This window comes from Pogona vitticeps, chromosome 3, assembly GCF_051106095.1.
Source record: "Pogona vitticeps strain Pit_001003342236 chromosome 3, PviZW2.1, whole genome shotgun sequence".
NCBI lineage: Eukaryota > Metazoa > Chordata > Lepidosauria > Squamata > Agamidae > Pogona > Pogona vitticeps.
In genome coordinates, this window is record NC_135785.1 from 82653185 (window position 1) to 82669297 (window position 16113).

Sequence of the window (16113 nt, forward strand, 5' to 3'; positions counted from 1 at the left end):
ATAGAACTTATTGCATAGTTATTAGCAAGTTCTTGATTAGATTTTATAGTATACTGCTGTAATATTTGCCCTTCAAAATCTGTGACATTTTTTTCGAAGAATGGTAACCAATCATCCCGTTCAAACTTCAAGGTTTATGGCCTCTTTTACATGTTTTAAAACAAGAATCACTATTAAACAGAAACACCTTCTGAAACAAGTGTATTGGCATTAAGATATTTGGGATTTCCCCCTTAAATATTAAACTATACTTATTTACCTTGATCAGTACTGTCAAATTCTTCTGAGGATACTTGATCTGAAAAGAGGCCATATTTACAAATAATTAGTCACACTTGTATCCACTCATGCATGTTCATAAATCATGACAAATGTTTGAAATTTATTTACTGCTACTCATATTTTATGAGACTGAAGCACAATGCTAGAAAATCCTTGAATGTAACTAGCAAACTTCAAAATAAACACTTTTTAAAAAATAATATAATCTGTACTTTTTTTATTAATGAGTAACTCTCGCTGTTTATAAGAAATCTTGCTAACATTCAAAATATTTCCAGCAATACACATCAGGTTTGGATATAGGGCTAAAGCCAAAATGAGTCATATCCAAATAATGCATTTCAGTAGACTCACTGAAATGCATAAAACATCTGACTAAGTTAAATCTTACTGATTTCAGTAAGTCTGCTTCAAGAACGACTTACTTTGAATTAATCCATAATACTGGACGTCCAGATGACAAGCATTTCTCTTGCCCAACTGAACCACATTTGTCACTGTATGCAGATCACCTCAACCACGTGTAATCCTAATCCAGGTAAGTGCTTAAATCAGCTCCCAAACCCAAAATTTGGTTTTAAACAGAACTATTTAGGGCCTTCCCAACTCCTTCCCCTTGCTGCTACCATCCACATTTTATCTTTCTTTCACTATGAAACATAAACCACACACACAAAAAATTTGTCAGGTTTGATTCAGCAAACAATTTTTCAATAAATATAATGTTTATGCTAGTTACAGAGTCAATCGTTGTTCAAGTTAAAATTTAAAAATAAACTTTCCTTAAACCAGAAGTATATAATCTAACATAGGGGCTGCATAGACCAGCCATGTTTTACAGGTGACCACCTTCTGGAGCCCCCAGCTCCAGTGCTGCCAAATAAGTCCCCCATCAATTTCCCATTATAAGTGAGGAAGAGTAACTTGTTCCAGGATTACTAGGATGGGGAGAAGGTTTTCCATGCCTATAGGGAAAGGATATGATTGGGACATTTACTATGTATGTATATTTGCATGAGCATGTATCTATGAGTACTCATTGCTCCAAACCTCTGAACCTGTTACCTTGGGTGGCTAAAAAAGATTATACACACTTAGTTTAAATTCTGGGAGATCTTTTACCTTCAGCACTCTCCTTTTTCTTAGACTTGTGTCTGTGGGATGAAAATAGTTTTGACCTCTTACATTTCAACATTTTGGAGCTTTGTTCTGTGTTCTTTCTCTTTTTTGTTGGCTTGACTTCCTTTCTCCTTTATAAACAGAAATGAATGTTAAAATTCCAACCTGTTTGTCAATTCAGCTGCAATACATAGACATTTGTTGTTGCTGTTATGTGCCATCAAGGAGCCTCCAACTTATGGCAAACCTATAAATGAATGACCTCCAGAATGACCTCCAAAATGACCTATCATTAACAGCCCTGCTCAGCTCTTGCAAACTCAAGGCTCTCACTTACATTACAGAGTCAATCCATCTTGTAACTGACTTTCCTCTTTACCCAACACCAGCATTATCTTTTTCATCAAATCTTGTCTTCTTGTGATGTGCAACAGTCCCCCCCCCTTTTTTTTTTCAATTTCTGCCCCTAGAGACTTCAGGCTTGATTTGATTTAGGACACAGTTATTTGTCTTTCTGCCTGTCTAGGGTATCCAAAAAGCACTCCTCCAGCAGCATATTTGAAAGAATCAATCTTTTTCCTGTTGCGTTTCTTCACTGTCCAGCTTTCACATCCACACGTGGTAACTGGAAATACAATCATGTTGATTATCTTGGCCCTGGTTTCCAGTGATCCATCCTCACATTTGATGACCTTTTCTAGTGCCTTCATCGTTGCCCTCTTCTTGTGAATTCTTGATGCAGTCTCTGGGTGTGATCAGACCAGCATCTGTCTTGCAGTTTGATCTGATATGGGGACCAGCTAGTTTGCTCCTTATTCTGGCCACCACATCATGTACCAGCCTACTCCTGATCAATGTCTACTTTTGGGGGTCCCTACCAGGTGCTAGTGTGGGTAAAATCATTTCATTTTGGTTTGGTTCAAGCATGTACAAGATTATTGGAAGGGAAGAGAAAAGAAGTTTGCATTTCTTTTAAATTGTTACTAATGTGTAAGAGATGCTTTGAAAGGGCTTTAAAAAAAGCTTCCCTGATACATTAGCAATAATTTAAAAGAAATGCAAACTTCCTCTCCCTTCCCCTCCAAATGCTAGTAGAAATAAACGTTTCCATTTCTTAAGATCATTAAACACCTTCACCAAAAGAACAACCAAACAGTTGCCTCTAAAGGGAAAGAAGATCAGTCTTGATCATGCTAAACAGGTTTGCCTGAGGTGTGCTATAGTTGATCCTTTCAAGAACTGCCCCAAATGACATACCATACCTCAAGAAACCCTGTTGAGCACAACAAAATCCAATCCAGGCCAGGATAATTCAGCAGTCTAGTTTCACCCTGTTTGGGCTTAATGATTAAACAAAGGTATACAAAATCTTAAACAATTTCAGTTTCTTCAACACATAGTAAAGTTACATTTTTCTTCTGTAGTCATGATTTTTGTTGTCTTAGTGTTCAACTGCAGTCCTGCTCTTGTGCTTTCTTCTTTCACCTTCATTAGGTGTCATTTGAAGCCATTGGTGTTTCTGATAGCAATATGGTATCATCTGCATATCTTAAATTATTGATGTTTATTCTATTAATTTTCAGTCCACCACCATCTGAATCTAGTTCAGCTTTCTGTATACCATTCTGATCCTCCATATTCTGTCCTAACACTAGCTTCTTGTCCAGAGTACAGACTACGTGTCAGGACAAGTGTGTCAAGGCACTGTAATTTCTTTTAGAACACACCATAAATTTCAATGTTCTACATAGCCAAAAATTTTGCTGGAGCCTATAACACATAGATTGATTTCTTCTAGAATTCTCTGGTATGCTCCAGTAGCCAATGTATGTCTGCTATATGACCTCTAGTGCTTCTTCATTTTTAAAATCCAAACATCAGGCATTTCTCATTCTATAAAGGGTAGAGGTCTTGGCTGTAACACATTATCACTTTGTTTCTATGGGAAATGCATGCAATGGTCTTATACTGTACTTACTGCACTCCTTGGTATATTTTTCCTGGGAAGTGGAATGCATATTGAATGGTTCCAATCTGTGTCCCCGTTTAGTTTTCCGTATTTATTAGCATATTTTTGTAAGAATTTTTGAAGTGTCTGTAGCCTAAAATATTTCTGTCCCATCTACTTCTTGTGATTATTGCTTCCAAGCAATTTGTGAGAAACTTTCACTTCACTTTCTAGAATTACAGGTTCATTACAGGTTTATTCTTTAAAGGAATCTGTTATCCTTGCATCTCTTCTGTGTACTTCTTCAGTACACTGTTTCTACCTTCTCTGTATTTTATCATAATCCAATAATGTGTTTCCCTGATGATCTTACAGCATTCCTAATCTATGTTGAAATTATCCCTTTCTTTCTTTCCTTTCATTTCTTGCATCTCATGGAAGAAATCACTTGGATTGTTTTTCTTTTTGTCGTTGTTGTTCTCTTCCAGTTCTTGGTATTGATTATTGTAACAACATCTTTGTCTCTACATGATAGTTGCCATAAATTTGCATTCAATATTTTGATCCTGATTCACCTATTACTTTTACCTTTTGTCTGTCCTTAACAATCTTTCTTCTGACTTACAGAATTATCTTTTGGCATGCTTTTTTGCTAATATCTCATTTAATCCATAGTTCTTTACATAGAAACAGGATTATAAAAAGAAGAGTATTTACAAAATTATAAAAAAATCACACTTTTTTTAGTTTTAAAGATGAACTATATGATGCGTTTATTTTGTATTTGAAAAGCACAGTTTTTTATTTGAATTAATAAAAGGCAGAGGTTTGAAAAAATCCTGCTACCTTCATAAAAAGTCACATTTTAATTTAACTCAAATATGTCTCAAAAAAGACTGGGAACCATGCGAGAAGGTGGCTTTTTACAAATTTAGACCTGCAACCACAGATTAGCCTATTTTAAATGCTATTTTGTGATTCAAATTTTAATAATGCATATGTAATATTTCTATAGAACTAGACCAGTGACAGTATCCCATTAACAAGTGAAAACTAATACATATTCTATTATCTTTTGGTTTAATATCTCCTTTTTTATTCACAGAAATAAGACTACAATTCATGGGTAGAGAGACAGCATAAAAAGACACATATATAATGACTGTTCTTCCAAACAATATGTTACCTGTGATGAAAGTTTAATTTGTAGGAGCATTCTGGACAAAGCCCTTAAAAACAAAAAAAGAAAGAGAGACAAAGGGAGAGGGACAGATATTATGCTATTCAAGTAATTGCTTGGTAGTGATAATCTCTTTAAAAAGCCATTCCTCTTCACTCTTCTGTGACTGCAACATATAAAACTGAATCTCATGTATCAACACTGTCAATATTATTATTATTATTATTATTATTATTATTATTATTATTATTATTATTATTATTATTATTATTATTATTATTACTAATAATACTAATACTAATACTAATACTAATCATCATCATCATGTGCCATCAAGTGAATTCTATCATGGGAACCTTCTTCAGGATTTTCAAGGCATCCTGGGTCTCTGAAGCCTGCCCAAGGCCTCACAGGATGGTTCTACTCCCAGGAGACCCAGTGTGGGATCAAACTCCCAAACTCTGGCTCTGCAGCTGGATACCTAAAACTCCCCACACCCATGACTAACGCATGGATTCTGACAGGTTTTACAATAAGCTAATACAGTATAGACTTCAATGTTATTTTAAAAAGTAGGGACGTGGTGGCGCTGCAGGCTAAACCGCAGAAGCCTGTGCTGCAGGGTCAGAAGACCAGCAGTCATAAGATCAAATCCACACGACGGAGTGAGCACCCATCGCTTGTCCCTGCTCCTGCCAACCTAGCGGTTTGAAAGTATGCAAATGCAAGTAGATAAATAGGGACCACCTCGGTGGGAAGGTAACAGCGTTCCGTGTCTAAGTCGCGCTGGCCATGTGACCACCGAAGATTGTCTTCGGACAAAACGCTGGCTCTATGGCTTGGAAACAGGGATGAGCACCACCTCCTAGAGTCGAACATGACTGGACAAAAATTGTCAAGGGGAACCTTTACCTTTACCTATTATTTTAAAAAACCACCCAAATCTTTCCTCACTCTGGCTTTTCTTGCCGTCAACACAGTGACCACGGCTGAATGTCTCCCCCAAAGAAGGAAAATAATGCTGACACGGGTGCTATACACAATCTACAGAAACCCATGGCTGAGCAACAATATATTTTAAAACAAAGCTAGAACTCTTTCTGTGAACACACTCTTTAAAATTTCTTTTATATAGGGTTTTAAAAATATCTGCTATTCTATACTGTGTAAACCCTAACATTACAAACACAGATTATGATAATAATAGAGCTAACTACATGAACTCACTTAATTTAACAAGTGCATTTTTCTTTTCACCATGTTCCACATAACCAAAATTCACCTCCCAGCTCTTCAAGCCTTCTTTCTCATCACAGTGCTTATTCCCACAAGAAAATTGACCTGGAGAAAGGTCAAAAACATAAACCAGCATTAAATTCATTAATTAATAGGGAACTCCTGTGTTCTCTATCTATGGCACATTGATGAAAAGCTGGAAAATAACATGTCACAAGTAAGTTACTGGCAACGAAAGGTATCACTGCGGTATTTGCTTAACATTGCACAATATTTACAATTAAGAAGAACAGTTTAACAGAATAGTTTAGTACAAATCAGATCTAATCTCTCCAACATTTTCTACAAATAAGGGAAGACAGGACAAAATAGGAATGTATAGAACATTTAATGATCAAAGCACATGTTATGAGGCTATATCTAGTTTCTACGTGATTATTTGCCTAGGCAAGACTGGCAGCTGTCCTGGAATGTATCCTACACATATCATTTTATGTTTCAAAATCTAAAATACTATTCAAAATCACAATGATACATATAAATATGCAAATAATTAACTCCTTTAAACACTCCTTTACTTAGTATTAATACAGATACTGCAGTCATGCCCTTGATCCAGATGATTACTTCACGCTGTTCAAAGGACGTTTTATTTTCCTCCCTTCAGCTTGAACACCAACTCCACCCAGTGTCGCAAAGGGGCTGATATTTAAACCAAAAGTCTGGAACTCTTGCAGGGCATCCATAATTCTCCCTACTATTATCACTCCTTGCTTTACAATATTGAACTTTGCTTCAGCAGTAGAATAAGCACAAAGTGCAACAGCCTTAATTAAGCAGGTCCTATTAAGTGAAATTCATATACTTTATATATGCTTTCATTTATACAGGTTTGCTCCTGATGCGGCATAGAGCAGAAGCAATGTGCACCATCTCAGAGAGGGAAACATCCACATGCCTAGTGGTAACGATCTGTATTAATAGGCTCACCTCCAGTACTGTTTTTGAAAGATTAACCTCAGAATGTTCTGCCTAAGCTGCTAACCAATGGATTGACAGTGTCCTCAGATACTTCAGTCCTGCAGTGTCAAACCAATTGTAATTTTAAAGCTTGAACCAAAGAGCAAAGAACTCCTGCTGATGATGCTTATGTGCTTCTTCAATTTTATTAAAAGAGACTCCATAAATCTTCATTAAAAGAAACAACTGTGAAAGAGAGTCTCTTGTTTTGAGTATCTATTGTAAGATACAGGCTTTTATTTTTGTACGCCGCAGTAAATGTGTTATTTTTACTGCACATAAAAAATGCCATAATTGTGCCAAAACTAGTTATTGTGAATCAGGATTGCATTGTGATTTCAATCTGTCAGCATGAGGCAATAAAATAAATAAATATTATCAACAGGCTGGTTTTCGGACACAAAAGAACTCTTACTCAATATGACACGATAAGAAGATAGTTAAGTTACTTTTAAAACAAAAAACAGATATATCCTACCACTGGATCTGATCAACTGTTGCAAAGAACAACCCTTGGGGGAAACCTAGTAAGATGGTATACTTCAATTAAAAATATGACTGAACTTTCAGTCTTAAGAAGGAATCTTCTCTCCGATCAGACTGGGAAATGATCTTGCATATTTTAGGCATCACTTGTAGTGTGCCACAACCTGCTCTCTCTGTTTGACTCATGGCTTGGTATGGCACACCCTTCTCTTTGATTTCAGAATTATGTTCATGCTGCTGCAACTGGTATATCTGGAAGATCCTACTTTAGGACTTCTAACTTGAATTGCCTTTCGATTTTTCCCTGTACTACGGTAAGTATCAAACACAGATGGAAAAGCATCTGGAAGTAATGTAAGCATAACATATGAGAAATACAGGCATAACATGTTTTATTATGTTAAACCAACACACCAATCAGTGGTCCACATCTTGATAAGCCTAGTTTTTAGTGTGGAAGAGAATTCAAATTCATGTTTAGACGTATGTTCACTAGGCTATCTTAATGCAGTTAACTCACTCAGCAAGACCTAACAAAGCAGCTGCTGCAAGGATAAAATGTAGTAATATCTCCACATATCACATTTTAACAATACTAGATTAGTAAAATCTTTTATTTTCTCAATCAGTTTTTGAATATACATATTATCAAAATCTACTGGCTTTGTAGAGAAAACATGGCTTATTTTATTACGATGTAGCAAATACAGTTAAGATATTAAAATTAGCTAAGATTAGTAAAAGTAGCTAAGATAGTAATTTGATTATCTGTGACACACATACTGAAAAACTGACTTCAAACTGGTATACTTGTGTATGTTTTCATAGCTAAAAAGCAGACTAGTAGGGGGTTCCCAGACTAATAAGAAGATATGGGTACAGCTAAGATATAGACATTTGTCTAGTTTGAGAATGCTGGTGAAAAGACACAAAAGGCAAGTCACAAAAACAAGCTCAGCAAAAGAGTAAACAACTGCATGTAGAGGAATCTTATAATAATGTTGAATACTTGCGCCCCTTAGTGGTGAACTATATTATTGATCTAAACCAATGGCAATGATCATGATAGCACTCTGTGAAGAGGTTTTTTAAAAAATTCAAGACTACAATAAATACATGCCTAATACATATATTAATAAACTCATTGCATGATTAGAACAAAAGTAAGTGTGGCCATATCCTATCAGTAATAAAGTTATCCATGTGAATTGGACTAGAGATAACACTGAACTAAGCAATCCCTATACCCAGAGTTCCCAGGATGCCAACTATTAGTCATGCTTTTGCAGTATTGCAATGAACCCCCCCTCCCTTTCAGGAGGGAGACCAAATCCAGAGGAATGAATGTGACTGCAGGATAATGGAGGCTCCTGGTTACTCTGCTGCCCAGACAGGCTGTCTCTTTGGAAAACATGGTCTGCCCCTAGCCCCTGCCTTCAAGATCATTGCCTTCTTCACATGGAAGGCAACATGTGAACAGAGGAGAGGCTCCTACTTGTGCGTGTGCTCTCCATACACACAAGAATGCTAATTACTAGCAACTCACAAGAAGAAAACTCTCCTCTGCAGACAGAAAGCAATAGAGTGGAAAGTCCAGGTTTTCACTAATGATGTTACTGACAAGTAAAAAAAGACAGGACACAGCTATACAGGCCCCCTGCACAAGCAGAAAGGCACATCTGGTCACTGAGGGAAAACTCTTAATGCCTAATAATGCCCCAGAACAAGGGGCAAGCCCTTTCCCATAAACAGAGAAATGCCACTCACAGCAGTTATGATCCAAATCGTAATATATTAAAAAAAGAAAAGAAATCTTACCTTTTCCTGAAATCACTTCTTTCTCATGCCTCCATCTGAAACCAAACTGTTAGAAATATTAAAAGCATGCATTAATGACTTTGCACCTACATATTCAGGAAACCCACAAAAATTCGATCCCGGGTGCATGAAGACTGCTGAGATACCAAATGCAACAAGTCAGGCAGCCCACAGTGTGAAAAAGAAGAAGCGTCTAAGCACATAGGGCCATTTTAAAGTTTCGTTTGAAGAGATTTAGGTTTTCAACTGTTACTGAATGAAAAATGGATGTTCACAAGCATGCAAAACTGACCAAATGCAAAGGATGTGGAGTTCCTGCATGGTTCCATTTTGTTCATAATTGAAACATGTGTCTTCTCCAAAAAGAAGACTAAGCAATGAGAAAGGACATTTCTCATAGCAGACATTAGTCCGCCACTAACACTGAGAGATGCCCCACACCTGCTAAGCTTTAGAATTGCAACCTCACAGTTCCAAGAGCAGAGGTCCCTAGCTGGATTGTCTGGGCTTTCAGGAAGGCTCTCAGCCACTCCCTGTCACCTCCAGTGTCACAGGTGATTATAAGAGCAGATTATTTCCTCAAGTGAAATTGATAAATTCCTTGTCCTATAAGAAGATGGAGGGTGAACAACTGACATTGATTAAGAGTGCATCTCTTCACAAAATGAGCAATTAACATATTGAATTTCACAGGATATGACTATAGCTACTCGTTTAGGTGACTATAAGGGGGTTAGACAAAATTACTGGGGATGGATCTATGAATAGGTACTATCTGAGATAAATAAACAGAATGTCCAAGCTGAGACGCAGCACATACTAGATGCTAGGATATAAGAAGTGAGGGAAGCTGTTGCATTCAGCCCTCTCTGGATGGCCACTGGTAGGAACAGCATACTCAGCCAGAACACTCATTTCTCACTTCCAATGAGGCTCTTTTCACAAGGAGACCTCTCTGGGAATAGCAGAAAGTAAACATGCGAGGCAACATCATCTTCTGAACTCATCAAGTGTACAGACAAGGAAGTAACATCTGAACTGCTCTGATTCTGAGAAACCCATTGGAGATAAATCCGTGGACATTTATTATTATCTAAATACAGTAGGGGCCCTGTATCCACAGGATCATTATCCACAGTTTCACTTATCCATGGTCTGAAAATATTAAAAATATTTAAAGAAACAAATCCAGAAAAAATATTTTCACAGGTATTACCAGAACCAGCAACTAGAGGGGGCCAGAGACTGTGCTATGAATAGTTACAGTATTAGTGAAGCTTACATAGCATGGTCTCTGGCTTCCTCTAATGACCACTTCTGGTAATGCATGTGAAAATAATTTTTTTCTGGGGTATTTCCTTCTTTCTATCATGCTTTCTATATAGTGTTCACCATTATCCATCATAGTGTTCACAGTTTTCAATATCTGCAGGCAGGAATTGGAACTAATCCCCAGCAGATATGGGGGGGGGGGGATTCCTATGTACAATGACTACATGAATATGGATAGTTACTCTTTACCATAACCATCTGGAAGTTAGCAATAAATAATAATAGATAAAAAATTAGAATTAATAGAATAACAACATTCTATTAATAAAAAAGTCTACCTCCTACACTTCTCTTAAGCAGCTCCCTCCAACATAGAGCCCTCTAACTGTTTGGTTAACTGTGAGAAATTATGGGAAGTGTTCTTCAAAATACTTGTTGAGCCACATTCAGGGAATGGCAACTCAAAAATACTCATTGTAGACCGTCGGGGGAGGGGGGATTCAGGATACCAGATATTTTTATCTGCATAAGGTTTGCTCAAGAGCACACATGGATTTAAAGAGATTAAATTTAGTTTTCACTATAGACACAACATTTCATTAAAGCATATACCTTGTTTTCTTTGTATTTACTCAAATCTGCTATACAATATTCTTTAAACAATTTATCATAGTATTTCTTGCTAAGCCTCTTCTCCCTGAAACAACACAGTATTATCTGTTAGTCTGACCAAATAACACAAATGAGGGTAAATAACAGACATTTATGCAAGCTGACATTGGAAAGGCAGAAATACTAATAGGTTTCGTTGTTTTCTTTTACAATGACAAGTTGAAGTAGAATGTTAGAGAAAAGGGATTAATTCAATAGAATTAACCTGAAACATGAGAAATACATCAAAACAGACTGAAAAGCCGTAATTCAGCTTCAATTGACTGTTTTGCCTAGTGCATCACCTACATTTAATCTCTAGTTTGATTGATATGGGAACTGCCACAGTATTTGGTACTTTTGCTCCATGCCAGCACAAGAGCCATTCCTTCAACCTGATACAACACCTCCAACACAGTCTGTTTTGCAGCTTAAGTAAACTATAACTCTCATGGCATTTGGCCAGAATGAATTTTTGTTGTTCCCCCACCTCTGCTTCCCAGAGAATCTGAAAGCATTTTCCTTTTTCTTTTTAAAAAATTGATGACCTAATAAAGGTATTATCCAACTTTACGTCCAAGATGCATTAACAGCACAATCCTATAGACATATACTTAGATGCAAATCCCACTGTGTTTTAATTACTTCCAGACAAGCAGGCAGAGGACGTTTGATAGTTAAGTCTATTGAAGCCCGTGGCTATTATTTCTGAGCAGACACATATGGGCTTGAGTTGTGGAACAGATTCAAAATGATCTGGAGAGGTTTTGTAGACTTCTTTAAAATATGTTATTTTTAATCAGCAATTCATGACATTTCCAAGCCAATTTATTTTGTAAATAACTCACATTAACAGTAAGTGAAAGGGAGAAATAAATGAGCTTTATCACAGCCCAAGTTACCAATTCATGTCAGCTTCATCTTCTTCTCTCCATAGGAATCTGTGGTTTTCTCTTACAATATCAAGATCTGTCTTGTCATTTACTCTGAAAAAAAGGGAAGGCATATTTATATCTAGATGTCAAATGGATTTTTTAAAAAACAGAAAGATAATACAGCTTTCATTTTTCTTCAGAATCCCTTTAAGATATGTGATATTCCACTTTTCCAAATGGGTTTGTGTCAAAAATGGGAAATAAATGCATGGAAAACACAAAGGGCTAATATATACCATAGGCCCTCACCCTTATGATGAAATTGGGAGGGCAAGGCATTCTGCACCTCAGTGGAGAGGGGATGGAGACAGGGAAGGCATCAGTGGTCAGTCACAACCCTCAAGCTGTCCAGCTAACAGGTTTTTGGCTGGTTATAAAATGTCTGAGGCCAGCCGTTTACCTCATTCTGGAAATATTTATAGTTCATCTATCTTCCTAATCATCTGCACAAGACAAATTGATCATTTTGGGTGACAATACTTGTTGGATTTCCCAGCAACGCCAACAGTGTGTCAATAAAGTACATTAATTTGGTCCCAGCTGACAGGAATTGGGTTTAAAGTTGGAAACAAAAATTGGAGAACAGTGGAGAGGACCGTGAGTGACATGAGCTTCTCTATACTAGGCTTTCATGATCCAGAGATCCAATAAACAACATCCCTTTGGAGCCAGCCAGTCAAACAAAGTGTCAAATGGGGCTAAAGCTTGGGCAAGCTCCCCAGTATGCCACAGGACAAGTGCCAGTAAGAATTGCTAGGATTTATAGCAATTGAAGTGGGGCTAAAAGATAGCACAGTGCTCACTCATATACCTACTTATACTGGGGTAGCACAAATAATACAGTGGTGCCTCGCAAAACAAATGCCCCGCAGGACAAAAAAACTCACAAGACAAATGGTTTTGGCAATGGGGGTTGATGACTCGAGAAACAAATGTTCCTATGGGCGTGCTTCGCAATACAAATGTTTTCCGTTTTTTGTTCCTGCCTCATGTTTGCTGATTTTTAAATGTTTTTCTATGATGTTTAAAAAGTTTTTCATTGCAATTTTTGAAATCATCTGCACAATATGTATGGCTTTAAAGAGCACTTAATAAACCCTTTGTAAACCCAATTTGATTTTGTTCTGACTTTTTTTTGCCCATAGGAACGTATTAATTAAATTTCAATGCATTCCTATGGGAAAACGCGTTTCACAAGACGAATTTTTCGCAAGACAACATTAACCGCGGAACGAATTAAATTCGTCTTGCGAGGCACCACTGTATAATTTTTGGAGGTAAACTGGCTTGAATTTTAAAAATCACATTATTAGTTGCATACTGTGTTATATGACAGGGTGCAACTAATAATATCTAGAGCAGTGTTTCCAGACTTAGGGGTCGGGACTCACAAGGGCACTGTAAAGTGTTTTTTACAGGGCTGCAGGTCACCTTATATGTGCTGGAGCCTTGTGAAATGATTTCTTCCTTGACCTTTTAGAATGGTATATTAAAGTAGGCATGTATGTATAGGTATGAGAAACAGGCCCTTTGGGAAGGAAAGAATTCTCTACTTTCTGAGAAATGATGACCCAGACTATTTTTTTACAAAAAAAAATGCCAGTGGAAAGATATAATTGCTGACGCTTCTGCAAGAAAGTGATTTTAACTAAGATGCCTCACTTTGGGACAGCCTAAAGAAGGGGAGGAAAGGGGGAGCGAAAGAACTATCTCCCATAACAAACTTCCATGAAAGGGACACAAAAAGAAATGGCCTGCCTCTTCTACAGTGGGTGCATGGAAAGCTTTGCACCGTTTTCTGAGCGGGATCTTCTCTCTGTGAAGGTTTTGCCCTCTCCCTGGGTACCGCAATGTCCTTCCACCCTCTAGCCCAGTGGTCCCCAACCTTGGGCCTCCAGATGTTCTTGGACTTCATCTCCCAGAAATCCTGGCCAGTAGAGGTGGTGGTGAAGGCTTCTGGGAGTTGTAGTCCAAGAACATATGGAGGCCCAAGGTTGGGGAACACTGCTCTAGCCCATCTCTGAAGTCCTTTGTCTTCTCTTCTCCCTACCTTTAACCTCTCTCGGCCTGATCCCTTCTTAATTTTGAGGGCAAAGCTGGCAGCAGGAGAAGCAGGAGGGTGAGCAGCAGCAGCATTGATAGCGTTGCCATGTTGAGGAACGACAATGAAAGCCTTTTTATCCCATTGAGGCTGGGGCCACAGGTTACTTGGCAATTTTTAAAGGGGGCTGCGACTCTAAAAAGTTTGGGAACCACTGGTTTCTGAATTTGGGGCAATATGTCTCCAAAGGTTATCCCATTTGCCCAAGTATGGCAGAGCATTTTAGCCACTGGATAAAAGGCAAGCATAACTTCTACCTCTGTGGAAATCCAAGCCAGGCACAGAATTTCTGCACTTTTTAGGTATACCCAGGGACTTCCATAAATGCAGTAGAGCTTTTAACAAGGGACATCACCACTCTACCACAAGATATAACTTTTTTTTAAAAAACTCCCCTAGGAAAAAAAACAGCCCAGCTAATCATATGATTGTAGTGACTGCAACTGTTACTTTTTAAACTCCCCCAGGAGAAAATAGCCCTGGGGCAAGTGGAACTAATCACACAATTCTAGCAACTGCAACTATGGCCATTCAGTATTCAGCTTTATAACTGAACAAGGTAACAGAATGTGTGTGTAACTATTACACACATTCATTTTACAGAAATTCATGTTCAGATTTTCCAGGAAGGACATGGTATTTTGTCATTTAACTTCCTGTGAGGGGAGGGGAATAAAAGAGAGATGTTCCTAGGCTGCCTTGAACACTTCAGGAAATACAACTCTTCTGCTTTACGTAGTATTAGCTGCCATCCCTTATGATAAATTTAGGTACTACAGTGAACATGTTACCCTTTTGCATCTAGCTTTTGAACCATAAACTCAAGCCTGCCAACTCATTTATATCCTGAGATTTTTAGTTCCAAATTGTAAAAATAATTAAATAAACTGAAACATAAAATTGTCACATTGTATGCGTAATCCAAATTACTAATGTTTTACACACCAAAGTATATCCTGGCCATAAACTATCAAGGGCTACATTAAACATATTTTCTTGTAACCTACATCTCTGTATCAGAGAAGTGCATATTCTATTTCATCTTGCTTTGCAAGTTGTTCTTTTTTGCAAGCTAACTCAGCTTTGAACAAGTAAGCTGAAATGTGAGAAGCAGTCTTGAACATGCAGTATTTATGTGCAGTCTAAACCTGTAAATGTTTACACAGAAGTATGCTCCATTGATTTCATTTTGAAATGCTTTCAATTCTTTGTAAATAAAATTAGTACCTTTTGGAAGCAGGCCACTCTAATTTCTGTACTCACCCTGAACGTCTGAAGTCTTCCTTGTTACCACCGTAGTATAAAATATAGTCATTCACAAATTTCTTATGTCTTGCATACTGACAGAGTTAAGGAACTCGTTTGTACCATTTCTCATAAACAGATGCTCACATGGACATCAACTCATAAATATCAGACTTTAAAAAGACAATGTATTCCCGAAGACTTTCATGGCAGGGATCCGATGGTTGTTGTGGGTTTTCCAGGCTGTTTGGCCATGTTCTTAAGGTTTTTCTTCCTAACGTTTTGCCAGTCTCTGTGGCCGGCATCTTCAGAGGACAGGCGTCAGAACTCTGTCTGTGCTCTGTTGCAGTTTGTTGGATAGTTGAGTATTTATAGCTGTGGCAACAGCTGTTGTCCTTTTCAGGAAATTGGGTGATTATGGTGATCAGTGTGTTTTTGCTGTCAGTGTATTGTTGTGATAAGGGGGAGAGATGATCTGTCACTGTGATTGATGGGTGTCGTTAGCTGGTCTAAACACTTTAAAAAGACACTTTGATGATATGAGAAACAGCAACAGAAAAAGATTCTAAAGTTAAGTTTACTGGAAATGATGGTTAAGTTACACCGCTTGCCAAGGCCAGCAGTTGATGGGAATTCTCTCAAATACATTTTGCGAATCTGCCCATCTCCCCTTCTAAACAAACAAATTCTACCAAGAAGGTAGAAAAGTGCCACCTCTTCCACTTGTCCAACTCAGTCGGAGCTAGGAGCATTTCCTATTTTAAAGGACCCAATTTCCAGAAGAACAAGAACCAACCTAATCATCTTATACAGTATTTAG

General features: G+C 37.6%; 1 protein-coding gene across 1 annotated transcript in view; it reads right to left on the bottom strand.

Moving 5' to 3' along the window:
- Nucleotides 1–16113, bottom strand: part of LOC110073565 (protein FRA10AC1 homolog) — a 43246-nt gene that overhangs the window by 11893 nt on the left and 15240 nt on the right. Inside the window, exons 5-12 of the mRNA XM_072995322.2 lie at nt 15312–15388; nt 11915–11998; nt 10974–11058; nt 9090–9135; nt 5757–5870; nt 4536–4578; nt 1405–1532; nt 260–298 (exon numbers count right to left, since the gene is read on the bottom strand). Coding sequence (XP_072851423.2) covers nt 260–298; nt 1405–1532; nt 4536–4578; nt 5757–5870; nt 9090–9135; nt 10974–11058; nt 11915–11998; nt 15312–15388 — 616 coding nt within the window. The remainder of the gene's footprint in view (nt 1–259; nt 299–1404; nt 1533–4535; nt 4579–5756; nt 5871–9089; nt 9136–10973; nt 11059–11914; nt 11999–15311; nt 15389–16113) is intronic.